The sequence below is a fragment of the Adiantum capillus-veneris genome, chromosome 12 (genome assembly GCF_014529385.1).
Source record: "Adiantum capillus-veneris isolate H3 chromosome 12, ASM1452938v2, whole genome shotgun sequence".
Lineage (NCBI taxonomy): Eukaryota > Viridiplantae > Streptophyta > Polypodiopsida > Polypodiales > Pteridaceae > Adiantum > Adiantum capillus-veneris.
This window is the reverse complement of record NC_140942.1, coordinates 7,439,417-7,461,605: the sequence shown is the minus strand read 5'-3', so window position 1 is coordinate 7,461,605 and position 22,189 is coordinate 7,439,417. Positions and strand designations below refer to the sequence as shown.

The 22,189-nt window shown below is 44.0% G+C and overlaps 1 protein-coding gene across 3 annotated transcripts in view; it reads right to left on the bottom strand.

Moving 5' to 3' along the window:
* Positions 1–16,712, bottom strand: part of LOC147445273 (uncharacterized) — a 39,251-nt gene extending 22,539 nt beyond the window's left edge. Inside the window, exons 1-2 of one of the 3 annotated variants that reach the window (XM_086524836.1) lie at positions 16,578–16,712; positions 16,270–16,361 (exon numbers count right to left, since the gene is read on the bottom strand). In XM_086524836.1, the coding sequence (XP_086380962.1) occupies positions 16,270–16,326 (57 nt within the window). In that variant the 5' untranslated portion in view covers positions 16,327–16,361; positions 16,578–16,712. Of the gene's footprint in view, positions 1–16,269; positions 16,362–16,440 lie in introns of all 3 variants that reach the window. The other 2 variants (XM_086524835.1, XM_086524837.1) reach the window with 2 other exon arrangements.
* Between the last annotated feature and the right edge of the window lie 5,477 nt (positions 16,713–22,189).

The following is a 22,189-nucleotide window of genomic DNA, read 5'->3' as shown; positions in this document are numbered from 1 at the left end:
GCCTTCAATAAATAAGTACTAGATATTTTTATTTATTTTTATTTTTACTTGTTTCCCCGGGACCCTTGAAAAGGTGCAAGTGGACATTGCATGGCCAGTGTGAAACGGCTGCAGCCGAATAGGTTTCTCACATCGAGAGTCTGGGTCGGTCAGTCGGGGACTGGTCGGGCCAATTAGCATTGAATTCTGATGAGTATGGAAGCCTGTGCCCGCCAAATGAAATTTGGGCCACTCGGAAAGTCACTTACAACTTTATAAGTGAGTGGGAACTAGGGTATTAACTCAAAAGGGGCAAACTGGACACATGGCGGCTCCTGGTGCAGTTTTCCACTTCCATCAGCAAGAGGGGGCGCCCAATTTGAGAGAGGAGGCTGATTTGACTCATAAGTGAGCTACAGTGTGTGTGTGAGTAGTGGATGCAGGTCTACAGCTTTAATGGAAAGCTTGCCTTCTCCTCTGTCTCATGTAGTGCGATGATTTGCTCTCGTCCATCTCTCTCTCCCTATTGGCACATATGGTAATGCCCCACTAGTTGGGCTACTCAGATGAACATGTACACTTCTGGGGGTTTATGCGCGTTTGCCAAGGCAAGAGCCTTCTGAACAGGAACCGGATTAGCTAATTGCTAATCCCCCACAGCTACACACAGTTCCATCGCAAAAGATTGCGAGTTCGGAGAGTTTTCTCGCGTGAAAACTCGTCCAATTCACAGGGGAACTGTCCCATTGCGTGCGGGAGCCCTTGGGACATGCGTAGGCGTGTTCGCTCCGCTAAAAACGATCTGAAACAGCGAATTACAGCCTGCTGTGTTTTTCTGCAGGTTTAGGGTTTCGCACCTAAACTGCAAGGGAACCCCGGGGGAGCCTCGTGAGAGCCTTGGGATGCGTGTACAAGCTTTTGGGCACCCGGTAGTGAGAAACAGGGAATTACAGCTCGCTGAATTTCTGTGATAGCTCACCAAAAAGCTTCCAGATAGCGAGGGAATCCGTCCTAGACAAGAGCTTTTGACCTACAAGGGTTTTTGCGCTGTTATGCTGCCAAAATCAGGTCGAAAACCTGCGTTTTCAGCCCTCGCCAAGTTTGGACAGCTTTGTGAAAGCTTGTGCGAAGTGGTCGGATCGTCTACCTTAATTTGAATAAAGAAATACAGAAAGGGGCGCCAATCTTTGGGGGCCTACAGGGTGTCGGTCTCGTGTGCACAGTGGCATTCTAGTCGTTGGACACAACTGTGTTCTCTTTCCTTCTCAGTGCTCTGTGTAAAGTTAACAGTTAATTAAAATAGTACCGCCCTCTACGTTGTACAAGCCGGTTATAATGAGTCTTTTGACAGCATGAAGAATCAGTATGCGATTCCGAGTTTGGTAAGCATTGGTTGCAAGCTCTTGCTTCCCAAGGGCCAAGCAACTATCTCATTCGTGATGGCTTGTTGTATTTTCGTCAACGTTTATGTGTGTTGCCCTCTCTCAGGCCAACCATATTGCATGATGCACATGATTCTCTCACGGGTGGGCACAGGGGATGAACAACGCTTTGGAAAAAATAGAAAGATTCTTTTATTGGCCTAAAATGCGAAAAGATGTGTTTCGTTCTCTCACACACTGCACTATATGTCAAAAGGTAAAAGCTCCTCGGGGTAAGCAGCAAGGCCTCTTGCTTCCGCTACCTATTCCCGATGGACCTTTTCAAGATATTTCCATGGACCAAGTTTGCATTCAAGGAACACTCAGTGTTTGACAATTGTTGATCGTTTCAGCAAGTTTTGCATGTTGATTCCTTGTAAAGCCACAGTTACTGCACAAGATGTAGCACGGTTGTTCATTAAGCATTGGTACCCCTCTATGGTTTGCCAAAATCAATTGTTTCAGATAGGGATGTTAAGTTCACGTCCAATTTTTGGCGCGCACTCTTTGAAAATTTTGGCACTAAGTCGAATAATTCATCGGCTTTTCATCCACAGTCAGATGGTCAAACAGAAATTTACAATCAATTGGCTTTTGATCTTTTAAAGTCGTAAGTGCATGATCAGCAGTCTCAGCAGAAGCTCTATCTCCCATTGGTACTGAATGACTCTTTTTCTTTTGCTATTGGTCGAACTCCGTATGAGGTAGCTTTTGGCCATCCGTTCCAGTCACTTTTGACTCGTTCGGTCAATCAAATGCCTGATGCCAACGCTGAAAGTCAGTCATTGGATGAGATTTCAGAGAGAGTGAAGCTTCGGCTAAGCAAGACTCAGGAATCTTATTCACGGCAGGCTAACAAGCATCGTCAAGATGTTTCGATCAAGGAAGGAGATTGGGTGTATTTAAGAATCATGACGCATCGTCTTAAGCAAGTTGGAAAGACGTGTCCCAAGTTGTCTTTTCGTATGTATGGTCCATTTCCAGTCATTAAAAAGATAAATGAGGTTTCAATGAAATTGCAGTTGCCTAACTCATGGTCAATGCACAACGTTTTCCATGTTTCTTGGTTGAAAATGTTTCAGGGAACACCTCCAAAGGACATTTCGGAAGAAGAAGAACCGGATATCATTGATAAAGCTGAAGTCATGGAGCCGAAGCAAGTGTTGTTGCATCGGTTTCAACATGGTTCGAAAAGTGAGACAATACTTTTTGAAGTTCAAGGATCGAGGAACCCACAAAGCGGTGTGGGTCGACGAAGAATTATCCAGAGTTGCTGGCAGACTACAAAGAAGCCATGCAGCTCGGTACCAGTACCTCACTTTAAAAAGGAGCGCATGTCACGTGACACATCCAACCCTATGTGTCCGTGGACAAGCTACAGCATAACAAGGGTTCCGCCAGTCCAGTCAGTCTAGATTAGAAGTGATCTGGCACTTTTGTGAGTCTATTCGTAGACCGTGCATGCCCACTCACTTAGTATAGATGCATATCCTCTGGTTGCACACAGCATGATGATAAGCATTCCCATCAAAATCCATCAGAATCCTTAAGGGAAATTTTCCAGTGCATTTAGCCTATTTTACCTATCTTTGACATTTTTTGAAACCGGCCTGTACTTCCAAAAAGGGCGGTAGACTTTACTTCAAACCTTGATTTAGCTTTCACCCATTATTAGTCGTCTATTCTACCTGTACTTTCACGACAAAACACGAGGGAAAGGGATACAGGCTGCTAGAATGCACCTGTATGAGAAGACCGACACCAGATTGGCCCCTAACTTAGGCGCCCCTTTCGGTATTTCTTTATTGTTTAAAAGAGGGAATAAACGCTGTGGTTCCCTACAAGCTGCCCCGCACAAGCTTGGCTGAATTTCAACTGTTCCAGCCCGATTTCGGCAACATAACTGTACTAGGACCCTTCACAGTCAATATTCCCACGCATTGAACGACTTTCCCAACGCATGCGGGCACTTTGCAAAACTTGGCGAGAATCTGCAGCACGCTGAATTCTCTGTTTTCAGCCCCGAAAATGCGCCAGATCACCTGTACAGCGGTCCCCTCGCGTCCCCGAACCTCCTGGGGGTATTAGGGACCGTTTAGGGACAAAACCCTAAACCTGCAAAAATACACAGCAGGCTGTAATTTACTGTTTCGGGTTCCGTTTCGCGTGCCGGTCGCATCCGTAGCAAGTCCTCGAGCTCCCGCACCTGTAGGGCTACTTGCCCTTTGAATCGGACGAGATTTCTGGCGTGAAACCTCTCCGAATTCACTTGTACTTGCGGGGGATTAGCCGCTAGCTAATCCAGTACCTGTGCAAGAGGCTCTTGCCTCGACAATCGCGCATGAACCCACACAACTGTACATTGGTCAATTGAAAAGCCCACTAGAGGGGCATAACATACTGCCATAGGGGAGAGAGAGGGCAGTGCGTAGCGTGCAGGGCATCACTCCTGGCACCGCACTGTACATAAGAGGGAAAGCAAGCACTCCATAGCTCTTAACTTGTGACAAAATCTGAAAATGAGCCTCTCTCACCTTAAAATTCAGCACCACTTCTTGTTGCATGAGGAAAGTGCACCAGAAGGTGCCACTTGGCACATTTACAAGCATTTTCCCGTTTCGGGGTTGCCGCCTAAAAATCTCCCAACCGGTTGCCCAGTTGACTTCACGACAGAGTAAGAAAATGTTCCCCTTGTCATTCCGGAGGTAATGATGCAAACACATTTTCAGTTCCCAAAATAGCAGTTTCCTAAATTTTAGGAGATGCTGCCATTGTATCTTTCTAGGTCATCTAACCCCCTTTGTACACTGGAGCCACACCCAAAACTGAAATGTAGCCTCTGTAGCAAAGGATTCCACTTTGGCTAGTCAATGACCCCACTTTGGCTAACCATAGTCTTTGTCCAACCTTAGTCCTCTCTTGCCCTCAAGCCTGGACTCCCTCTGGACAGTTCCACACTAGCTATGCAATGCACGGCAGTTAGATTTCCCGAGGGGTGTTTCCAAAAAAGTGAAAGTAAATAAATAATAAGAAAGAAATCAACAAAAAGAATAGATAGTAGTCACACGTTGGTGACATTTTTCACTTATTAATTTAAGTGACTTTTGTTGGAAAGTATGTAGACAAATTGGGTAATATAATATATAAGCAAACCAAGCTTAGCACTAAATGGGAGATGAGTAAGGAGAACAGCAGGCCATTGGCAACAGGTTCCCTCTCTCTCAGCAAGACTCCCCAATTTCCCTTGGGCGATTTCCCCATGCAGGCATCCCTAGCATTTTTCCCTCAACATCGCCAGCAACCAATTCCCTTGGCGTTTTTCAGCAAACCCAAGATCGCTTAAGCCCCCTGCACCTAGCATTTCCAAAGCCATCTTCGCCCTCTGTGTCTTGGCGTTTTCAGCACCAAAACGCAGCAGAATTCAACGTTTTTCATCAGCCCAAATCAGCGTTTTTTTCAGCAGCATAAATCAGCCCCCGAATTCAGCGTTTGAATCGCAGCAGATTTCAACCTTGGGCATTTTTGGACAGCAGATAAAGACATTCAGTTTTCAGCCCTAGTGTTGGCCTCGTCATCCCCGTCGTCGTCGTCCACATAGTCTAGACTTGCATCAGTTTCATGCAACATCATTGTACCAGTTTGTGCAATCAATCGTAGACCACTCTCGCCAACGAGAGTGGGGCCTTCTGTCACGTGACACATCCCAAACCTATGTGTCCGTGGACAAGCTACACCACAGCAGGGTTCAATCAGTCTAGTCAAGTCTAGATTAGCAGTGATCTGGCACTTTTGTGAGTCTATTCGTAGACCGTGCATGCCCAGTCACTTAGCTTAGATACATATCCTCCGGTTGCACACAGCATGATCATCGGAATTCCCATCAGAATCCATTAGCATCAGTTAGGGGAATTTTCCAGTGCATTTAGCCTATTTTTCTATTTTTGGTTATTTTCACTTATTATTTTTAAGTGACTTCCAACAAAAGTAGGTAGGGCAATTTTGCTAAGTTAATATATAAGCAAACCCAAGTTAGCACTTTCTGGCAGAAGAGGCAGCAGGAGCTTCCCACTCAACAGGCAACTTCTCAGCAGTACCCCCCCCCCCCCTCAGCAGATTCCCATAGACAGCATCTCCCTCACTTGGGCATTTTTCTCCCACAGTATTAGCATCGCCATAAGCTTCTTCTCTGGCGTTTTTCCCACGACCCACAACCTCAGCCTGAGCGTTTTTACTAACACCAGACATGCTGCCTTGTCCAGCGTTTTCAGCCCAGCACTAACGCTAGCAGACATCAGCCTTGGTGGCGTTTTTGCAGCAGGTTTGCAGCCATAGAACGCAGCCTGGATCTACAAATCATCAGCGTTTTTAACCTGCAACAACAGCCATCAAAACGCAGCCAAGCTTTGCATCATTCCAGCGTTTTTATTCAGCCAAGGACCCTCGACAAAAACAGAGATTTTCAGCCTATGGAACAGTAGCAGATCAGCCCCCAGTTGGTTGCAGAAGTCCCCCATCTTTAGCCCAAGAAAACGCAGCCCAAACAGTCATTTTCAGCCACCGAAACAGCCCCGAAATTCATCGATTAGAAGATCTCAGATTTCAGCCATCAAGTCGTCGTCGCATCGGCATAGTCCAAGTTGCATCAGTCCATTGCATTCGCATTGTACACCTTTGTGCAATCAAAGTAGACCACTCTCGTCAACGAGAGTGGGCCTTCGGAGGAGGGTTTTACAACCTCTCGGGTGTTGTATCTCTTCTCTCTCCTTCTCTCAATCTCATTCACTTGCACGTACAATATCCACTCACTTTGTTCGTGATCATAGCACTCTCCATAAGACGGAAAGCTCTCTCTTTCCCTAAGAACTAAAAGGAACCTTGAGCAATAAAGATCACTAATCTTGAGAAAATACAACATTCATTCCGCTGCACCTTACATTGGTATCAGAGCTTTGGAAGTGTTCTGCATTACTCAAGGAAAGAACCACAAGATAAATTTTTTGCTTGTTGAGGTCGCACGAACCCAAGTTTACTTGGGCGTGGCGATTCCTGATCGTGTGTTGTTGAAGAGTGACAGGAATCCCAAGAAAGAAGGGCTTGCCCAGCCTCCATTTGTGTCTCTTTTCACTCACTGAGAGCGGACCGTGCACTTAGCGGCCGGCCAATCGACGTGAGGTGGGAAAAAGCAACCTTGGTGTGAGCACAAGGCTGCCAAGGGGTGGGCCCGCAGAAAGGAGTAGCACTCGGGTGAAGAGAAGATCCTTCTCCAACGCGATTTGCAAGCGAAAGAAAACCTCAAGAACCCCAAGAACCCAAGACCCTCAAGACGCAAGAACCTCAAGATCCTCAAGAACCCAAGATTCTCACGAATCAAGGACCTCAAGAACCTCAAGACCCTCAAGAACCCAAGTTCCTCGCGAGCTTAAGACCCCAAGATCATAGTGCATGGTCGTCACCCGAAGCGGAATGGATACTTCGCATACAGGTGATATAACCGGCCTGTACAACGTAGAGGGCGGTACTATTTCAATTACCTGTTAAATTTACACAGAGCACTGAGAAGGGAAGAGAACACAGTTGCGTCCAGCGACTAGAATGTCACTGCGCACATGAGACCGACACCCTGTAGGCCCCAAAGATTGGCGCCCCTTTCGGTATTTCTTTATTCAAATTAAGGTAGACGATCCGATCACTTCGCACAAGCTTTCACAAAGCTGTCCAAACCTAGCGAGGGCTGAAAACGCAGGTTTTCGACCTGATTTTGGCAGCATAACAGCACAAAAACCCCTGTAGGTCAAAAGCACCTGCCTAGGACGAATTCCCTCGCTATCTGGAAGCTTTCTGGTGAGCTGTCACAGAAATTCCGCGGGCTGTGATTCCCTGTTTTTCGTTGCCGGGTGCCCAAAAGCCTATACACGCATCCCAAGGCTCTCACGAGGCTCCCCCGGTGTTCCGTTGCAGTTTAGGTTCGAAACCCTAAACCTGCAGAAAAACACAGCAGGCTGTAATTCGCTGTTTCAGATCGTTTTTAGCGGAGCGAACACGCCTACGCGTGTCCCAAGGGCTCCCGCACGCAATGGGACAGTTCCCCTGTGAATCGGACGAGTTTTCACGCGAGAAAACTCTCCAAACTCGCAATCTTTCGCGATGGAACTGTGCGTACCTGTGGGGGATTAGCAATTAGCTAATCCGGTTCCTGTTCAGAAGGCTCTTGCCTTGGCAAACACGCATAAACCCCTAGAACTATACATGTTCATCTGAGTAGGCCATCTAGTGGGGCATTACCATATGTGCCAGAGGGGAGAGAGAGATGCACGAGAGCAAATCATCGCGCTACATGAGACAGAGGAGAAGGCAAGCTTTCCATTAAAGCTGTAGACCTACACCCACTACTCACACACACACTGTAGCTCACTTATGTTCAAAAATCAGCCTCCTCTCTCAAATTGGGCGCCCCCTCTTCATGCTGGAAGTGGCAAAACTGCCTGGAGCCGCCGTGTGTCCAGTTTGCCCCTTTTGAGTTAATTCTCTAGTTCCCACTGACTTATAAAGTTATAAGTGACTTTCTGAGTGGCCCAAACTTCATTTGGCGCACACAAGCTTCCATACTCATCAGAATTCAGTGCTAACTGGCCCGACCAATCCCAGACTGACCGACCAAGACTCCCGCTGTGAGAAACCTATTCGGCCACAGCCGTTTCACACTGGCCATCGAATGTCCACTTGCACCTTTTCAAGGGTTCCAGGGAAAACAAGTAAAAATAAAAATAAATAAAAATATCTAGTACTTATTTACGGAAGGCAACAGGAAAAATACACCTCCTGGTGATAGGTGATGAGCATGAGAGAGGCGGCGAAGACTCGTCCCCACCTGGAGATGATTTCTTCAACCCTCCCCCTTCGCCATCTACGCCACCAAGTGCACCAAACCCTATAGAGGAAATGGTCACGCAGATGATGGCCATGATGGATAGACAAGAAGCAAATCGCCTTGCTCAGGAACGTGAGTGCCTTGCTCTTGCCGCAAAACAAGAAGAAAATCGACTTGCTTTCGAACGCGAGCGCGATGAACGTGAAGCTCAAAGGGAGATTCGTCATAAAGAATTTATTTCCCACATCCTAGCTTCGAAGACCGAACCACCCAAAGATCGTGGAAGTTCATCAAGTGGCGCGAGCCACGATGCGGATTCCAACCATCCAGTCACACAAAAGTTGACTTTCAGTAAGTATGACAGTAAGATGGATGCTACAATTATTCATTCTTGGTTGCATCAATTTAATGCTTATTTTGCGACAACTAAGAAAACAGAAAATAGCAAAGTTTTGACGGCAGCTATGTACCTTGCCGGTGATGCCATCAATTGGTACCACACATGGCAAGAGGCACAGCTAGCCGTGCACCTAGAGACAGCCGACGATTTCACGCCCCTCTCTTTTAGTTGGGCTGATTTCCAAGACAAACTCAAGGCGCGGTTTATGCCACCTCAGTACCTTGCACGATTGAAGGACGATTGGCGCGCTCTCAAGCAAAATGGTATGCCGGTTATGTCTTTTTCTAATCATGTTTTGCAGCTAGGTACCCAATTACGCATGTCGGATGATGAACGCAAAGAGGCTTCTCTTTGGATTGGACGAGTATATCAAGTGCGATGTCGAGGTATTCGATCTAATCGATCTCAACAAGGCGGTAGCGATTGCTCTCGCCCAAGAGATGAAGCACAACAAGGGAAAGCCTAAGGAGAACAAGACTTCCACAAGTACCTTGCAGACTTCTCAGAACCCTCACAACGGTAAGAATGGTAAGAATGATAACTCTTCTAACCAATCTTCCAACAGTCTCTCATCAAAGAATTCTTCCAATGAATCTAAGGGTAAGGCTAACACAATTGTTGAACCTAAGCTTACTCCAGATGAAAAGGTAGCACAAGGAATTGTAGGAGGATACATCACTTCGGAAGAACAAAGCACTTATTCTAAGGAAGGTCGTTGTTTTCATTGTCACATTAAGGGTCACATAAAACGAACATGTCCTAAGCTTGAATCGAATGAATCTAAAGAACCCACAGCACCCACTACATCTGTCAATGCAATGAATGATAACACAGCTGTACCCAAAGTTTCTCAAGACCCTCCCATTGATGATTCTCTCATTAAATGTTATGGTCGTACGTCGGGGCACCGTTTTGTCATATTGTTTGACCCAGGTAGTATGCATGACGTGATCAATCCCTCTCTTGTTGAGAGAGCCAGCCTCGAAGTTAGTCCGAGATCTCCTATGGAGGTCTCTGGCTTTCTTCCCGTTATGGACGCTCTCATCACGGAGGAATGCCTTGATGTGTTGTTTGCAATTCAAAAAGCTGCCTTCACTACAAGATTTGTTGTTTCTCCTCTCTCAGGATGTGATATGATTTTGGCATTCGATGGTTTCGTGATAATAACCCTCTCATTGATTGGGAGGCTTACACCTTCACTCTCAATGCCAAAAGTGATTCTCCCATTGTCATTCATGGAGAGGACATTGTTCCTTCTCCATCTCTCATTGCTAATATGCAGGACAAGATTGCAAGGATTCGGGATAAGGAGATTCTCTCAATCTCTTCTTCTCCAAAGCATGATACACAGGATTTGCATGATTGTGTGAAGCATGATGATGATTTGAAGGACAATGATTTGCATGATGATTTGATTGACAATGTTCCGCATGATGATTGACAAAGATAAGCATGATGATTTGCATGATCCCGATGTGATTTCTCACAAGCATGATGAGTTGCATGAAGATGATGTGATTGTTCACAAGGATGATGTATTAGTGGATGCTTTTTCTAGCGAAGCTAACCTCGTTGTAGATTCGTTCAATCACGAAGAACCGATCTTGGCTTTCGAGTCGAGGTCCAAAGAACCCCCACAGGACGATTCGATCATTCAGGAAGAACCGATCTTGGCTCTCGAGCCTAGGTCCAAGGAACCCTCACAAGAAGTATTATGTGTTCGCATGATTGATACGCACGCATTGTTCGAGTGTTTCATTCGTGATCGTTTCCTATATTGTAGTCGACGTCTTTATGTGATCCCTTTTCCTAAGCATGACACATTGTATGTTGAGCACGTTTCTCTCATGGATGAGCACGAATGTATGCGGATTTTTCATTAAAAGTTGACAAGTTTGTATATCAGGAAGTCGCATTCCATGTCTCTTCCTTGGCATGACACAGTTTTCAAAAGAGCACATGATTGTATGAGCACCAAGCATGGGCATTTCCATTGTGATTTGCCACAGTTGATTGATTTCAATCAAACAGAAAAGATTCGAACGCATTGTTTGCATGTGTTTGATGAACGGGTTGTCACTCCGTCTCTATGTTCATCTACATTGCATACACAGTCTTTCGAGAAGACTATTTTTTTCCTTCACTTTACATGGAATGGGTATGTTCATGGTTTTGTGTTGGAGATGGTTTCAAGAATTTTCAGCCATGGAGATTCTTGAAGACGAAAGAAGCAGGACTCTAGACGAAGTTGAAGCATCAAAGGAGCCACAGAAGACTTTGAGTCGATTTTGGCACGGCCCAAAGAAGCAAGCTTTGCAGACCTTTATGAAGTTCAAGTACCGCACGACCCACACATCAGAGTGGACCGACGAAGAGTCCCTTCCAAGATTCCGGATGTTGTTGACGATCTCCCCCGACGCCATACAGTTCGGTACCAGTATCTCACTTTGAAAAGAAGGGGATGTCACGTGACACATCCCAAACCTATGTGTCCGTGGACAAGCTACACCACAGCAGGATTCACTCAGTCTAGTCAAGTCTAGATTAGCAGTGATATGGCACTTTTGTGAGTATATTCGTAGACCGTGCATGCCCAGTCACTTAGCTTAGATGCATATCCTCCAATTGCACACAGCATGATCATCGGAATTCCCATCAGAATCCATTAGCATCAGTTAGGGGAATTTTCCAGTGCATTTAGCCTATTTTCCAATTTTTGGTTATTTTCACTTATTATTTTTAAGTGACTTTCCAACAAAAGTAGGTAGGGCAATTTTGCTAAGTTAATATATAAGCAAACCCAAGTTAGCACTTTCTGGTAGAAGAGGCAGCAGGAGCTTCCCGCTTAACAGGCAACTTCTCAGCAGTACACCCCCTCAGCAGATTCCCATCGACAGCATCTCCCTCACTTGGGCATTTTTCTCCCACAGCATTAGCATCGCCATAAGCTTCTTCTCTGGCATTTTTCCCACGACCCACAACCTCAGCCTAAGCATTTTTACTAACGCCAGACATGTTGCCCTGTCCAGCGTTTTCAGCCCAGCACTAACGCTAGCAGACATCAGCCTTGGTGGCGTTTTTGCAGCAGGTTTGCAGCCATAGAACACAGCCTGGACCTACAGATCATCAGCGTTTTTAACCTGCGACAACAGCCATCAAAACGCAGCCAAGCTTTGCATCATTCCAGCGTTTTTATTCAACCAAGGACCCTCGACAAAAACAGAGATTTTCAGCCTATGGAACAGTAGCAGATCAGCCCCCAGTTGGTTGCAGAAGTCCCCCATCTTTAGCCCAAGAAAACGCAGCCAAAACAGTCATTTTCAGCCACCGAAACAGTCCCGAAATTCATCGATTAGAAGATCTCAAATTCTAGCCATCAAGTCGTCGTCGTCACCACCGTCGTCGTCATCGGCATAGTCCAAGTTGCATCAATCCATTGCATTCGCATTGTACACCTTTGTGCAATCAAAGTAGACCACTCTCGCCGACAAGAGTGGGGACTTCAGAGGAGGGTTTTACAACCTCTCGTGTCGTATCTCTTCTCTCTCCTTCTCTCAGTCTCATTCACTTGCACGCACAATATCCATTCACTTGTTCGTGATCATAGCACTCTCCATAAATCTCTCCTTCCCTAAGAACTAAAAGGAACCTTGAGCAATAAAGATCACTAATCTTGAGAAAATACAACATTCATTCCGCTGCACTTACACCTTCGGAGGAGGGTTTTACAACAGTCTCTAGTGTCGTATTCTCTTCTCTCTCTATCTCTCAGTCTCATACACTTGCACGTACAGTATCCACTCACTTTGTTCGTGATCATAGCACTCTCTCATTAAGAACGGAAGGCTCTCCCTTCCATAAGAACAAAAAGGAACCTTGAGCACATTATGGAGCACTCATCTTGAGAAAGAATAACATTCATTCCGCTGCACCTTACAAGCGGTTTCATGAGACATCATACAGAGGACTTGCCATGGTTCGCAGACATTTCAGAGGACATATCCAACTTCATCTCCCATTCTGCTTGCTCTAGCCAATCTTCCCGCGTAGGGACAGCATAGGTTGGTTGGTTGGTACCCTTCAAGAGCATCAGCGTTTGCATATCCAACCATTCGCTCTATGAGCATCCATTCGGTTTATAGTTTGGTTCACACCATCCGAGTTGGGGTAGCAAAGACTCACCGGTAACCAACACGGGAATCGTTGATCTAGAAGGCAGTCCATTGGTTGCGAGTAGATGTATCATCGCTATCTTTGTTTCGGACATTTTCACATCACTCGGGGGAGCTTCTCTCTCAAAAGTAGCCGTGGAGGACATAATTTATAAGGCCATTCATTTGAGACTATTTTATGGCATGCATGGAGTTCCCTCACCTTAAGCAGGGAGGGGATGCCACGTGCACATGGCTCTGTGTGTCACGTGGATATGCTTCATCGATTGCTAGAGCCAAATTTTTTTACCTATCCCTAGATAGGAGTGTCTAGAATCCTAGGAGTAGTAGTATCAGCAAGTTTGTGAGCCTGTTCACAAGACTTGCATGTCCGGACAAGTCCATTAGATTAGCTTTTCCAGTTCCCTCTTGCATAAACGGTTTGTTCAAGCGTTTTGATAGATATTGTGTTAGGTGCAGCGGAATGAATGTTTGAACTTTGCTCAAGATGAGTGCTCCAAACTGTGCTCAAGATTCCTTTTGTTCTTATGGAAGGGAGAGCCTTCCGTTCTTAATGAGAGAGTGCAATGGACACAAACAAAGTGAATGGACACTGTGCGTGAAAGTGTATGAGACTAAGAGATAGAGAGAAGAGAATACGACACCAGAGACGTTGTAAAACCCTCCTCCGAAGTCCCCACTCTCTATGGTGAGAGCGGTCTACTTATAATTGCACAAATCTCTACAATGCTTGGATTGCCGACGATGTCAACAACGATGAGGATGACGACGAGACGGGCTGAAATCTGAGAATGCTAAGGCCTGAAATCTGCAAATCTTTATCTGTTGAATTCTGACTCTATGTCGGTGACGATGTCGATGACGACAATGCGACGACGACACGCTGAAAACGCAGATGCTGAAATCTGCGTTCTCCCTGCTGAAACTGTAAACCTTGCGGAAACTGACCGTGCGGCGAGGAACTGCTGCGGGAAGGTGAGATCTGCGAGGTTCGGGACTTGATCTGCGGTGTCTAACTGCTGAAAACTGAAAACGTTGATGGTTCTTGAGGTTCCGTCGTGGAGAATATGCAAAACGCTAAGGTTGGATACAGATGCAAAAACGCTAGGGCTGAGGATCTGCAAATCTGTCGCCGTTTGTCTTGCAAATGCAAAACGCTAGGCTGATCTAATGTTTTGCTGTCGTCGGAATCTGCAAGTGCAAATCGCTAGCTGATCTGGTGTTAAAACGCTAGGTACCGGATCTGCTCCAAAAACGCTAGATCTCTTGGGGGGTTCTGCTAAGAAGGTGCATGTTGAGCATGTACTCCTGCTGCCTCTTCTGCCAATTAGTACTAGTCTAGGTTTGCTTATATACAAACTTACTCAATTTGCCCTACCTACTTTCCAACAAAAGTCACTTAAAAATAATAAGTGAAAAATGTCAAAAATAGGGAAAATAGGCTAAATGCACTGGAAATTTTCCCTGAAGGATTCTGATGGGAATTCTATGATCATGATGTGTGCAACCAGAGGATATTCATCTAATCCAAGTGTCTTGACATGCACCGTCTACGAATAGACTCACAAAAGTGCCAGATCACTTCCTATTCTAGACTGACTTGACTGACTGAACCCTGGTCGTGCTGTAGCTTGTCCACGGACACATAGGGTTGGGTGTGTCACGTGACATGTTGTTACACTACTGTGGTCATCTGGCATGACATGCATGTAGTTTTAGGTTAGATGAATCCAACGAGCCATTCCCCGCGTCAATTGGATTCCCACGTGGATATATGTTTCACCTAAAAACTTTACCGGAGTCAAGTTTATTAATAAATCATTCTAATGATTTATTTTTATAACTGTCTTCCAAACTTGCCCTATCTAAGTCTTAAAAAGTTTATAACCGGTATCTTGCCTTATAGAGGAGCAAGCAAGCCAATGTTTTGGGACAGATGAGCTAGCGCCAAAACTAGCCCCAACGTTTTCACATACTCTTAGCATTTTTGCTCCGAGATTGCAGATCAACTCAATGCTTCCAGCTAGCAAAAGATCAGACCAACGTTTTCAATTTTCAACCCTTCCGCTCGCCGGATACAGCCCGGATCCGCTAACGCTAATCTCCCTGCTACAGCCCAATCTTTGGCAGCCATTTGAGTCTCTGCTCAGCCATTCCCTAGCTCATCGAGTGCTCCCATTGTTGTCCATCATCGGCATCATCATCGTCTGCGTTTTCAGCCCTGCTTTAGGTGGCAGATCGGCTGCGTTTTTGCAGCCAGATTTCAGCCCTTGATTCCTCACATTAGGATTGCAATTCAATCCTAGATCTATCTCTTGGTAGCTAACAGTAACCCCTCATCGAGGCAGATCCAAAAGTGCATCAAATCAGCCCCGAAGGGGCTTCGTTTTGAAGAGTTACCGCGGCAACATTCCCCATTCGAGTCAGTAGAGTCTACATTTAGGTATTGCATGCGTGTACGTTCCATTTATGCAATCAAAAGCAAATACCAATCTTTCTTTCATAAGTTTGTAGCCGACCAGTCCATACGCTATTGGATTGTCGTAACTTGCTTGGACAAAGAGTTTGTAACAAGCTTGGACACTCCAAGCAAGAAATCAATAGCAACACACGGACGAAAACTTCAAAACCATTGAACTTTAATAGAAAGAGAGAGCGAGAGAGAGAGTCGACATGGCATGATGGAGTTCCACGCCCAGTAGCATTGGCCCCAAAGATTGGCACCCCTTTCGGTATTTCTTTATTCATTGATCACAACGAGGGTACAACTCCCAAGGATCCTCTGCTCTCAGACTCTGCGTCCAGACACTCCCTAATTTGCTCCTAAGAGATACTAGAGCCAACACCAGACAAGAATCTAAACTATTAAAATTCATGCACGATAGAGCTCGAAAAGCATGAAGGAGAGATGTGGCTATATAGGGAAAGTCTAACTAAGCAGGCTAACGCAAAGAAGCAGGTGGGTGTGATTATACAAGGGAAAGCAAGCATGGGAATTGAAAGCGCTAAGCAACTCTGTGCTCTCTCTCTCTCTCTCTCTCTCTCTCTCTCTCTCTCTCTCTCTCTCTCTCTCTCTCTCTCTCTCTCTCGCTAACACACACACACACACACAAAGACACACATTCATTCATTTCATTTCATTTCTCTCTTCCATTTCCATTTTGAATAATCAAGTTCAAGACTTGCAGGATAAAATCTTTATAGTCTTTGAAGATTGTTCTTACGATGATAAAAATCTCCCTCTCGACCACATACATCAACCATTGTGAACGATGTACCACATATAAACCAAGCTAGGTATCTGTGTGTACATGCATAGGACTTGTATGTACAGAAGTACATGAGTTGTACGCAACATGCATGTAAATGTGTATATAGCAGCCAAATATTTTTTTGCTAAGAGTTGAAACAAGAATTGTCAATGTATACCACTGATTGCGACTCGTTCGGCAAGGCAGACTCTTCCGAATCTAAAGTTATGTCCATGCCAAACCCAGAGTCTCCCTATTTCCACAGAACACCTGTTCAACAAAGGAGAAATATATCACTTTAGAGGCAAACTCCCATGGAAAGAACATGTAGAATGGAAACCAAAATTACTTTTTTTTTAAGAGGGAAACGAGCGCACGTAGCAGAATAGTCAGAGAATCTATGTCATGCAAACATTAGAAGGCAAGCCTGCAAGCAGAGTCTATCTGCAAGGAAGGAGAAGGAGCAAATTTTCGAGGAGTGTGCACCTTTAGTCGAAGAACGACGCTCTCCAAGATTTTTTGTATGTAAACGTACCCTTCCACAAGGTACCCTCGTGACTAAGTAAGGGCAAGGAAGTCCATGCACAAAAGCCGGGAAGATCACAGTCATTTAAGTCAACTACTATAGCCGGCCGCCTTCGGCGGCCTCTCTCTCTCCCCCTCTCCCCCTCACTCATATTAACCGGAACTCACCGGATGCAGCAAACTTTGACACGTGGCATTGGAAAACCAGTCTCCTTAATATATAGTATAGATTTAACAACTAAACCCGGACAGTGCATGTGTTTTACTAATGAAACCTTATAAAAGCGGCTACAAACTAGTTTGCATGAATATATGTTGCATGAATATAGAAATGATAAGAGCCAATCATAATTGAGTTGCTTCTCATTTATAGAGGCAAAATAAATATCGTCATATAAATCTCCATATTCGAAACATAATAGAAAATGTGTATAGGGCCAAATTAATTCCAATCAAAAACTTTGTGTGCACCAATATGTATAATCTTATAGCACCCTTGTGCAAAAAGCCTTAGCGAAAAAGCTATATACTTATGCACCCTTGTGCATGTCTTGCATATCTAAATTAGGATCATTCGTAGTTTAGATATGATGTTGATGATAGAGGGCCATGTATTGTAGAACGAGTAAAATATAAAGCCTTCTTATGTGGAGTTAGTTCCATCATACTTGCATGCCTTCCATGAAGTGTCAATGGATACCTTAGTAGTCAAGTATAGTTCATATGGTTGGCAAGACTACTAGTCTTCCATGCACTACATCCAAGCTTTTGTTTGTAACTTTATAGAATGAAATGATGCTCCTTGCCTTGTTTATTCATCATGTAAACCTCGAGTTGGTTTCCAAATTTGGGGCCCATCAAAACCCTTTAGCCCTTGCTTGAGCTCAGAGGATTGGTTGCATGTTCTAAAGCTCTAAAATCTTTCAAATTGTCTACTCCATGGTTTTCCAAGTTTGTCTTCCTCCATGTGCCAACAATATGCTCCATGAGTGAGCTCTTTGAAAAAATGGATATCGGTAAGTCTCACATTTCAAAGATCCATATACCATGCATGTTGACAGTAGAAAACTAAATTAAAGCCTTGAACGGTTGAAGCGGTTTGATCTTATAGATCGATTTTATCTCACATACTATGTGTGGAGAGAGCTTTAGATCCTTATCAATTACTTTGAGTTGGATAACTCATGTGAGATCAACATTGCAAGGAGGTTCCAATGAATTATTATTTTGGTCCCAAAAAGCGTCTTTTGCATGCCTCCCACGAATGCCTTATCTTGCAAATTGAGAAGCATACGAAAGAGCCCTTGTGGTAACCTTAGGACACTTGTGCACATAAATTTAAAAATAATGTGAATGGATTCTTGCAGTTTTGAGACGTGAGACACAAGGTGCTTTCCCCTCTCTTCTCTAGTAAGCCCTTGATTGCCTAAAGCATCGTCCTAATGGCTTCCATCCTTTTTGCTGAGAGAGAGAGAGAGTAGCAGCGAATGATGACGAGCACAACTCAAACCATCTGTGTGTCATCCTCCCACCTTCTCACACCTTGTTTATTGGCTCAGATTTGAGCACCTCTCTCTCTCTCTCTCTCTCTCTCTCTCTCATACTTTCAATGAATGCAACACATAGACATAGGTTGTACAAGAAGTTGGACTTCAAACACCTTTTGAGGTGATAATGTCACCAACATTATCTACTTGGCCAATCGACAATATGGATGGTGCTTTAATTAATAACCGTAGCAATTCTCATACAAAAAAAGAGGACATGAAAGAAAAGGAAAAGTAAGATGACCTTAATCCCACCATGTTGACAATGGTATGAAAAAACTACAAGATGTAACTATTTAAGTGCTAATGACACCTAGTTGATGTTAGCATGTATGAAGAAAGGAAAATGGTCTAAAGAAAACTTTACAAGAATGTTTATAAAAAAACATTTTTCGCATCATAAAAGTTTTCTTTTGATGCATTTCCAATGAGGAAGTTGGAATGAGTTGGATTGCTTTGATAGATATTCTAAAGTTAGACTCAAAGTACTGAATGAGTTTAGACTATCAGATGACCAAATAAGGACTTCACACTTATGATGATCTGATGACAAATTTCGAGTACCACCGACTTGCAAATAGACCAAATGAATAAGAGGAACTCAATTGAACTAAAAGAATTCAAATTATAGATATGGAATGAGACAATTGGAAATATATGTTCACATTCAAAATGAGATTCAGATACAAGGGTCTGGGAAAGATTGACCTGAAAGTACAACTATTACAAAGCTCAAGATTGAGTGATCCTAAGTTGTATAAAATACAAAACTTTGAATCAGGAGTTCGATGTCTAAAGAGTTAGAATGTTGAGAGTCTCAAGAGTCCCGAAAATGTGATTAATGGGTTCCTATTTAAAGGTGTTATGCTAGATTCAGACTAGTCGCACACTCATACAACATCGACTAAACTGATGGTAACTCCGCAAGAAACTAGCTCAGGTAAACCCTCATGTAAGGCATCTCTAAGAGCTGATTCCCACCTTCTACAAAAGTTGCAAAAAAATGAGCTCATGAGGTACTCTCTATTCTCTTGAGCCATGCCATTTGTTTCATCGTGTGCGTGCATAGTCATCACCCTTACACACACCCATTGACTAGTGTCATCACTCTTACTGACATCATTGGGCATTGCAAAACCCCTTGTTGACACGAACACCTATAGTTAGCACCCCCTAGCTCTAATTGGTTATTGTTGTGAGCATCACGCAACGAACTGTTGTCAAATCTAGTAGACTTTAAGCCCTCCTTTTTAATTCAAGGTATGATCACAGCTAGGTGCATGTGGATCTGGAGAGTGAGGAAGGACTTCTAAAGCTTTTGGTTACTGTTTGTCTTGTCTTGTCACCATGCACCACTAACGTGGAAATCCTTTATGCACCTTATATTCATTCATTTTCCCTCAAAGTGAAGCTACTTGTGCACCCTAGGAATGACAACCCACTGAAGCCACGACATGCAAAAAAATTTGAGCATATATGTAGGCTTTGACACACTTTTCGCAACATGTGCATGGTTGCGATAGTTCCAAGTTGTAGCTTCATGGGAAGATAGCGAGCAAAAGCAAGAGGGAAGGGCCCGTGTTCATGCCAAGAGTAGGTATTTAAGGTGGTTGGAAGAGGAAGTGCAGATACATGTGCGCGCGCACGCACACACACACACACACACACACAAAGGAAATTAAATGTTGCAATCTTTTGCCATGGTCAACTCATCCGTGCATGCAATGGCTCATAAATTATTATTTTGTGTGTGTGTGTGTGTGTGTGTGTGTGTGTGTGTGTGTGTGTGTGTGTGTGTGTGTGTGTGTGTGTGTGTGTGTGTGTGTGTGTGTGTGAGAGAGAGAGAGAGAGAGTCAAAGTCCATTGAGAGGTTTTGGCCACGGGAGACACAAGGTTGCCATAGATCCTATGACATCATGCATGGTAATGGGCTATTGTAACTTTATAGAAATATGAAAATCCATCTATAAACATCTTTTTCCCTTCCCAACCCACCTTGTTAGTCCTTTTTAGCTTTGATGGGATTTGCATAGTTTTCCCTTTGCTTGAAAAGAATTGATCGGTGTTTGGTAAAACTCAAAGCCAACATATAAAATGTAAGGCATTTCTAAAACAAAAAAATCAATGTTAAAAGCATATCATGATTCCAAGTGCATGATAACATTATGAGTCAAGAAAATATAGACAAAGAAAACCAAAAGACCTAGCAACACCCATTAGACTTCCAAGTTAAGATGAGTTCCAAAGGGAAAGAACCTCATGAACCCAAACCTTATCAGTATTACATGTTAAAAGGTCTCATGGTCATGGTAAAAGGTCTCAAATCTAGAGATGATTACAGATAGACATCAATCAGAGCCCAATTAAGCAACCTCTATGCTAGCACATGCCAACACCAAAAGACAAAAGCATATCAATCTACAGTCATTTTTTAACAAATTAAGCTCAGAACTATGCCGAGTATGAATAGTATAAGAGAAGGAAGAAAGCCTTGTTATTTAAAGCCTAGTTGAAACCATATATCTCAAGCAGACCAAATTTCTGACTTCAATATCAAATTATTGAAGCAATTCCAAAGTGCAGTCAGCATATTCCTCCACCATTCCAATGTAAACTCCACAAATTTATCCACTTAGGTGTAAGCAACCCATGCTAGTACCAAAGCACATCATAGTAGCACAAGTGTTTGAAGAGTAGCACCTATTCAATGCTTAATGGAAAAATTATCAAAGCTAGCATAATATGAACCAAGTTATTTGAGCATAGCAAATTTCTTTGGGGTAGAGAATTGAAATTTTCAAAGTGCAGCTAAAATTGAAAACAATGAATGACCTATGAAGAAGACGCAACCTAAACAATTTCCAATTGAACTAGAGAGAAGCCACTAGTAGTAAAGACCACTAGAAGGCACAACCATATCCTTTTCCTTTTCCATTTGGACTCTCTTACTTGAAAGAAATAGCAAGAAAAAACAACAAGTATAGCCCAAGGCTAAGTGAGGGATGAAAAATCCTTCACCTTTTAGAGAGGTGGAAGGCATGAGGAGATAGGAGGCCATCATAACAACATTCCCATCACTTGCAAACTGCCAAAGAAGTGAGCACCAAACAAAGAGAAGATATAACTCAAACAAGCATTGAGTGCAAAATTTTAGCACCAAAGGAGTGAGCACCAAACAAAGAGTAGTTATAACTCAAACAAGCATTGGGTGCAAAATTTTAGCACGAGTTGATTGGAGAATGGCAGTGAGTTAGGCATACCTTCAAGGTTATGAGAGTAAGGGTAGTAGAGAAGGGGCCAAAGGCTTGTCCAAACCATCTATGTAGGTCAAACAAGGGGAACAAAGAAGTCAATTGCCATTAGCCGGCTAGGCACACCTTCACAACCAAGTAAGTCATACATGGAAGGTTTTAGTTTTTCCAAGGTGAGGACTGAAGCAATACAATGAAAACCCATGCCTTTTAGGGGGAGGGGAGGCCTTCTTGTGTATGAGTTGACATCAATCCATAGCATGCGAGAAGGGTACTCCATTAAGCAAGCTCAAGTTAGGGTTGCTAGGGGAGTATAGACCCTCGATGCTAGCACATTAGAGGGAGGAGCCTAGTGTGCAAAGCATGGGATAGAGAAAGGGGGAGAAACAAAGTCGTGCATGCTACGAGAAGGCAACATTAGCTGTATTCTCCAAGTTTGAAGGACAATTCAATTTCTCCTAGATATCTTCAAGTTCTCTCTCTCAAAGAGGTGAGGAGGACACTTGTCCTAATGCTACCCATGTTGCTTGAAATGCATTATGCATGTGATTGGCTAGCCTTAGAGGGGTCTAATGAGCTTCAAGCTTGAGCTACATGGAGGGGTCGACCAAGGCAAGCAAGGGGTGTGCTTGGGGGTATACACCCTCTCACACACACACACATACACTCATTTTTCACACATTCTCACTTGGTGAAAGTGCAAGAACTCCAACTCCTTCTCCAACCTTGCTGAGAAGTTGAGGAATGCAAATCCAACCAAGAGCCATGCTCCAAT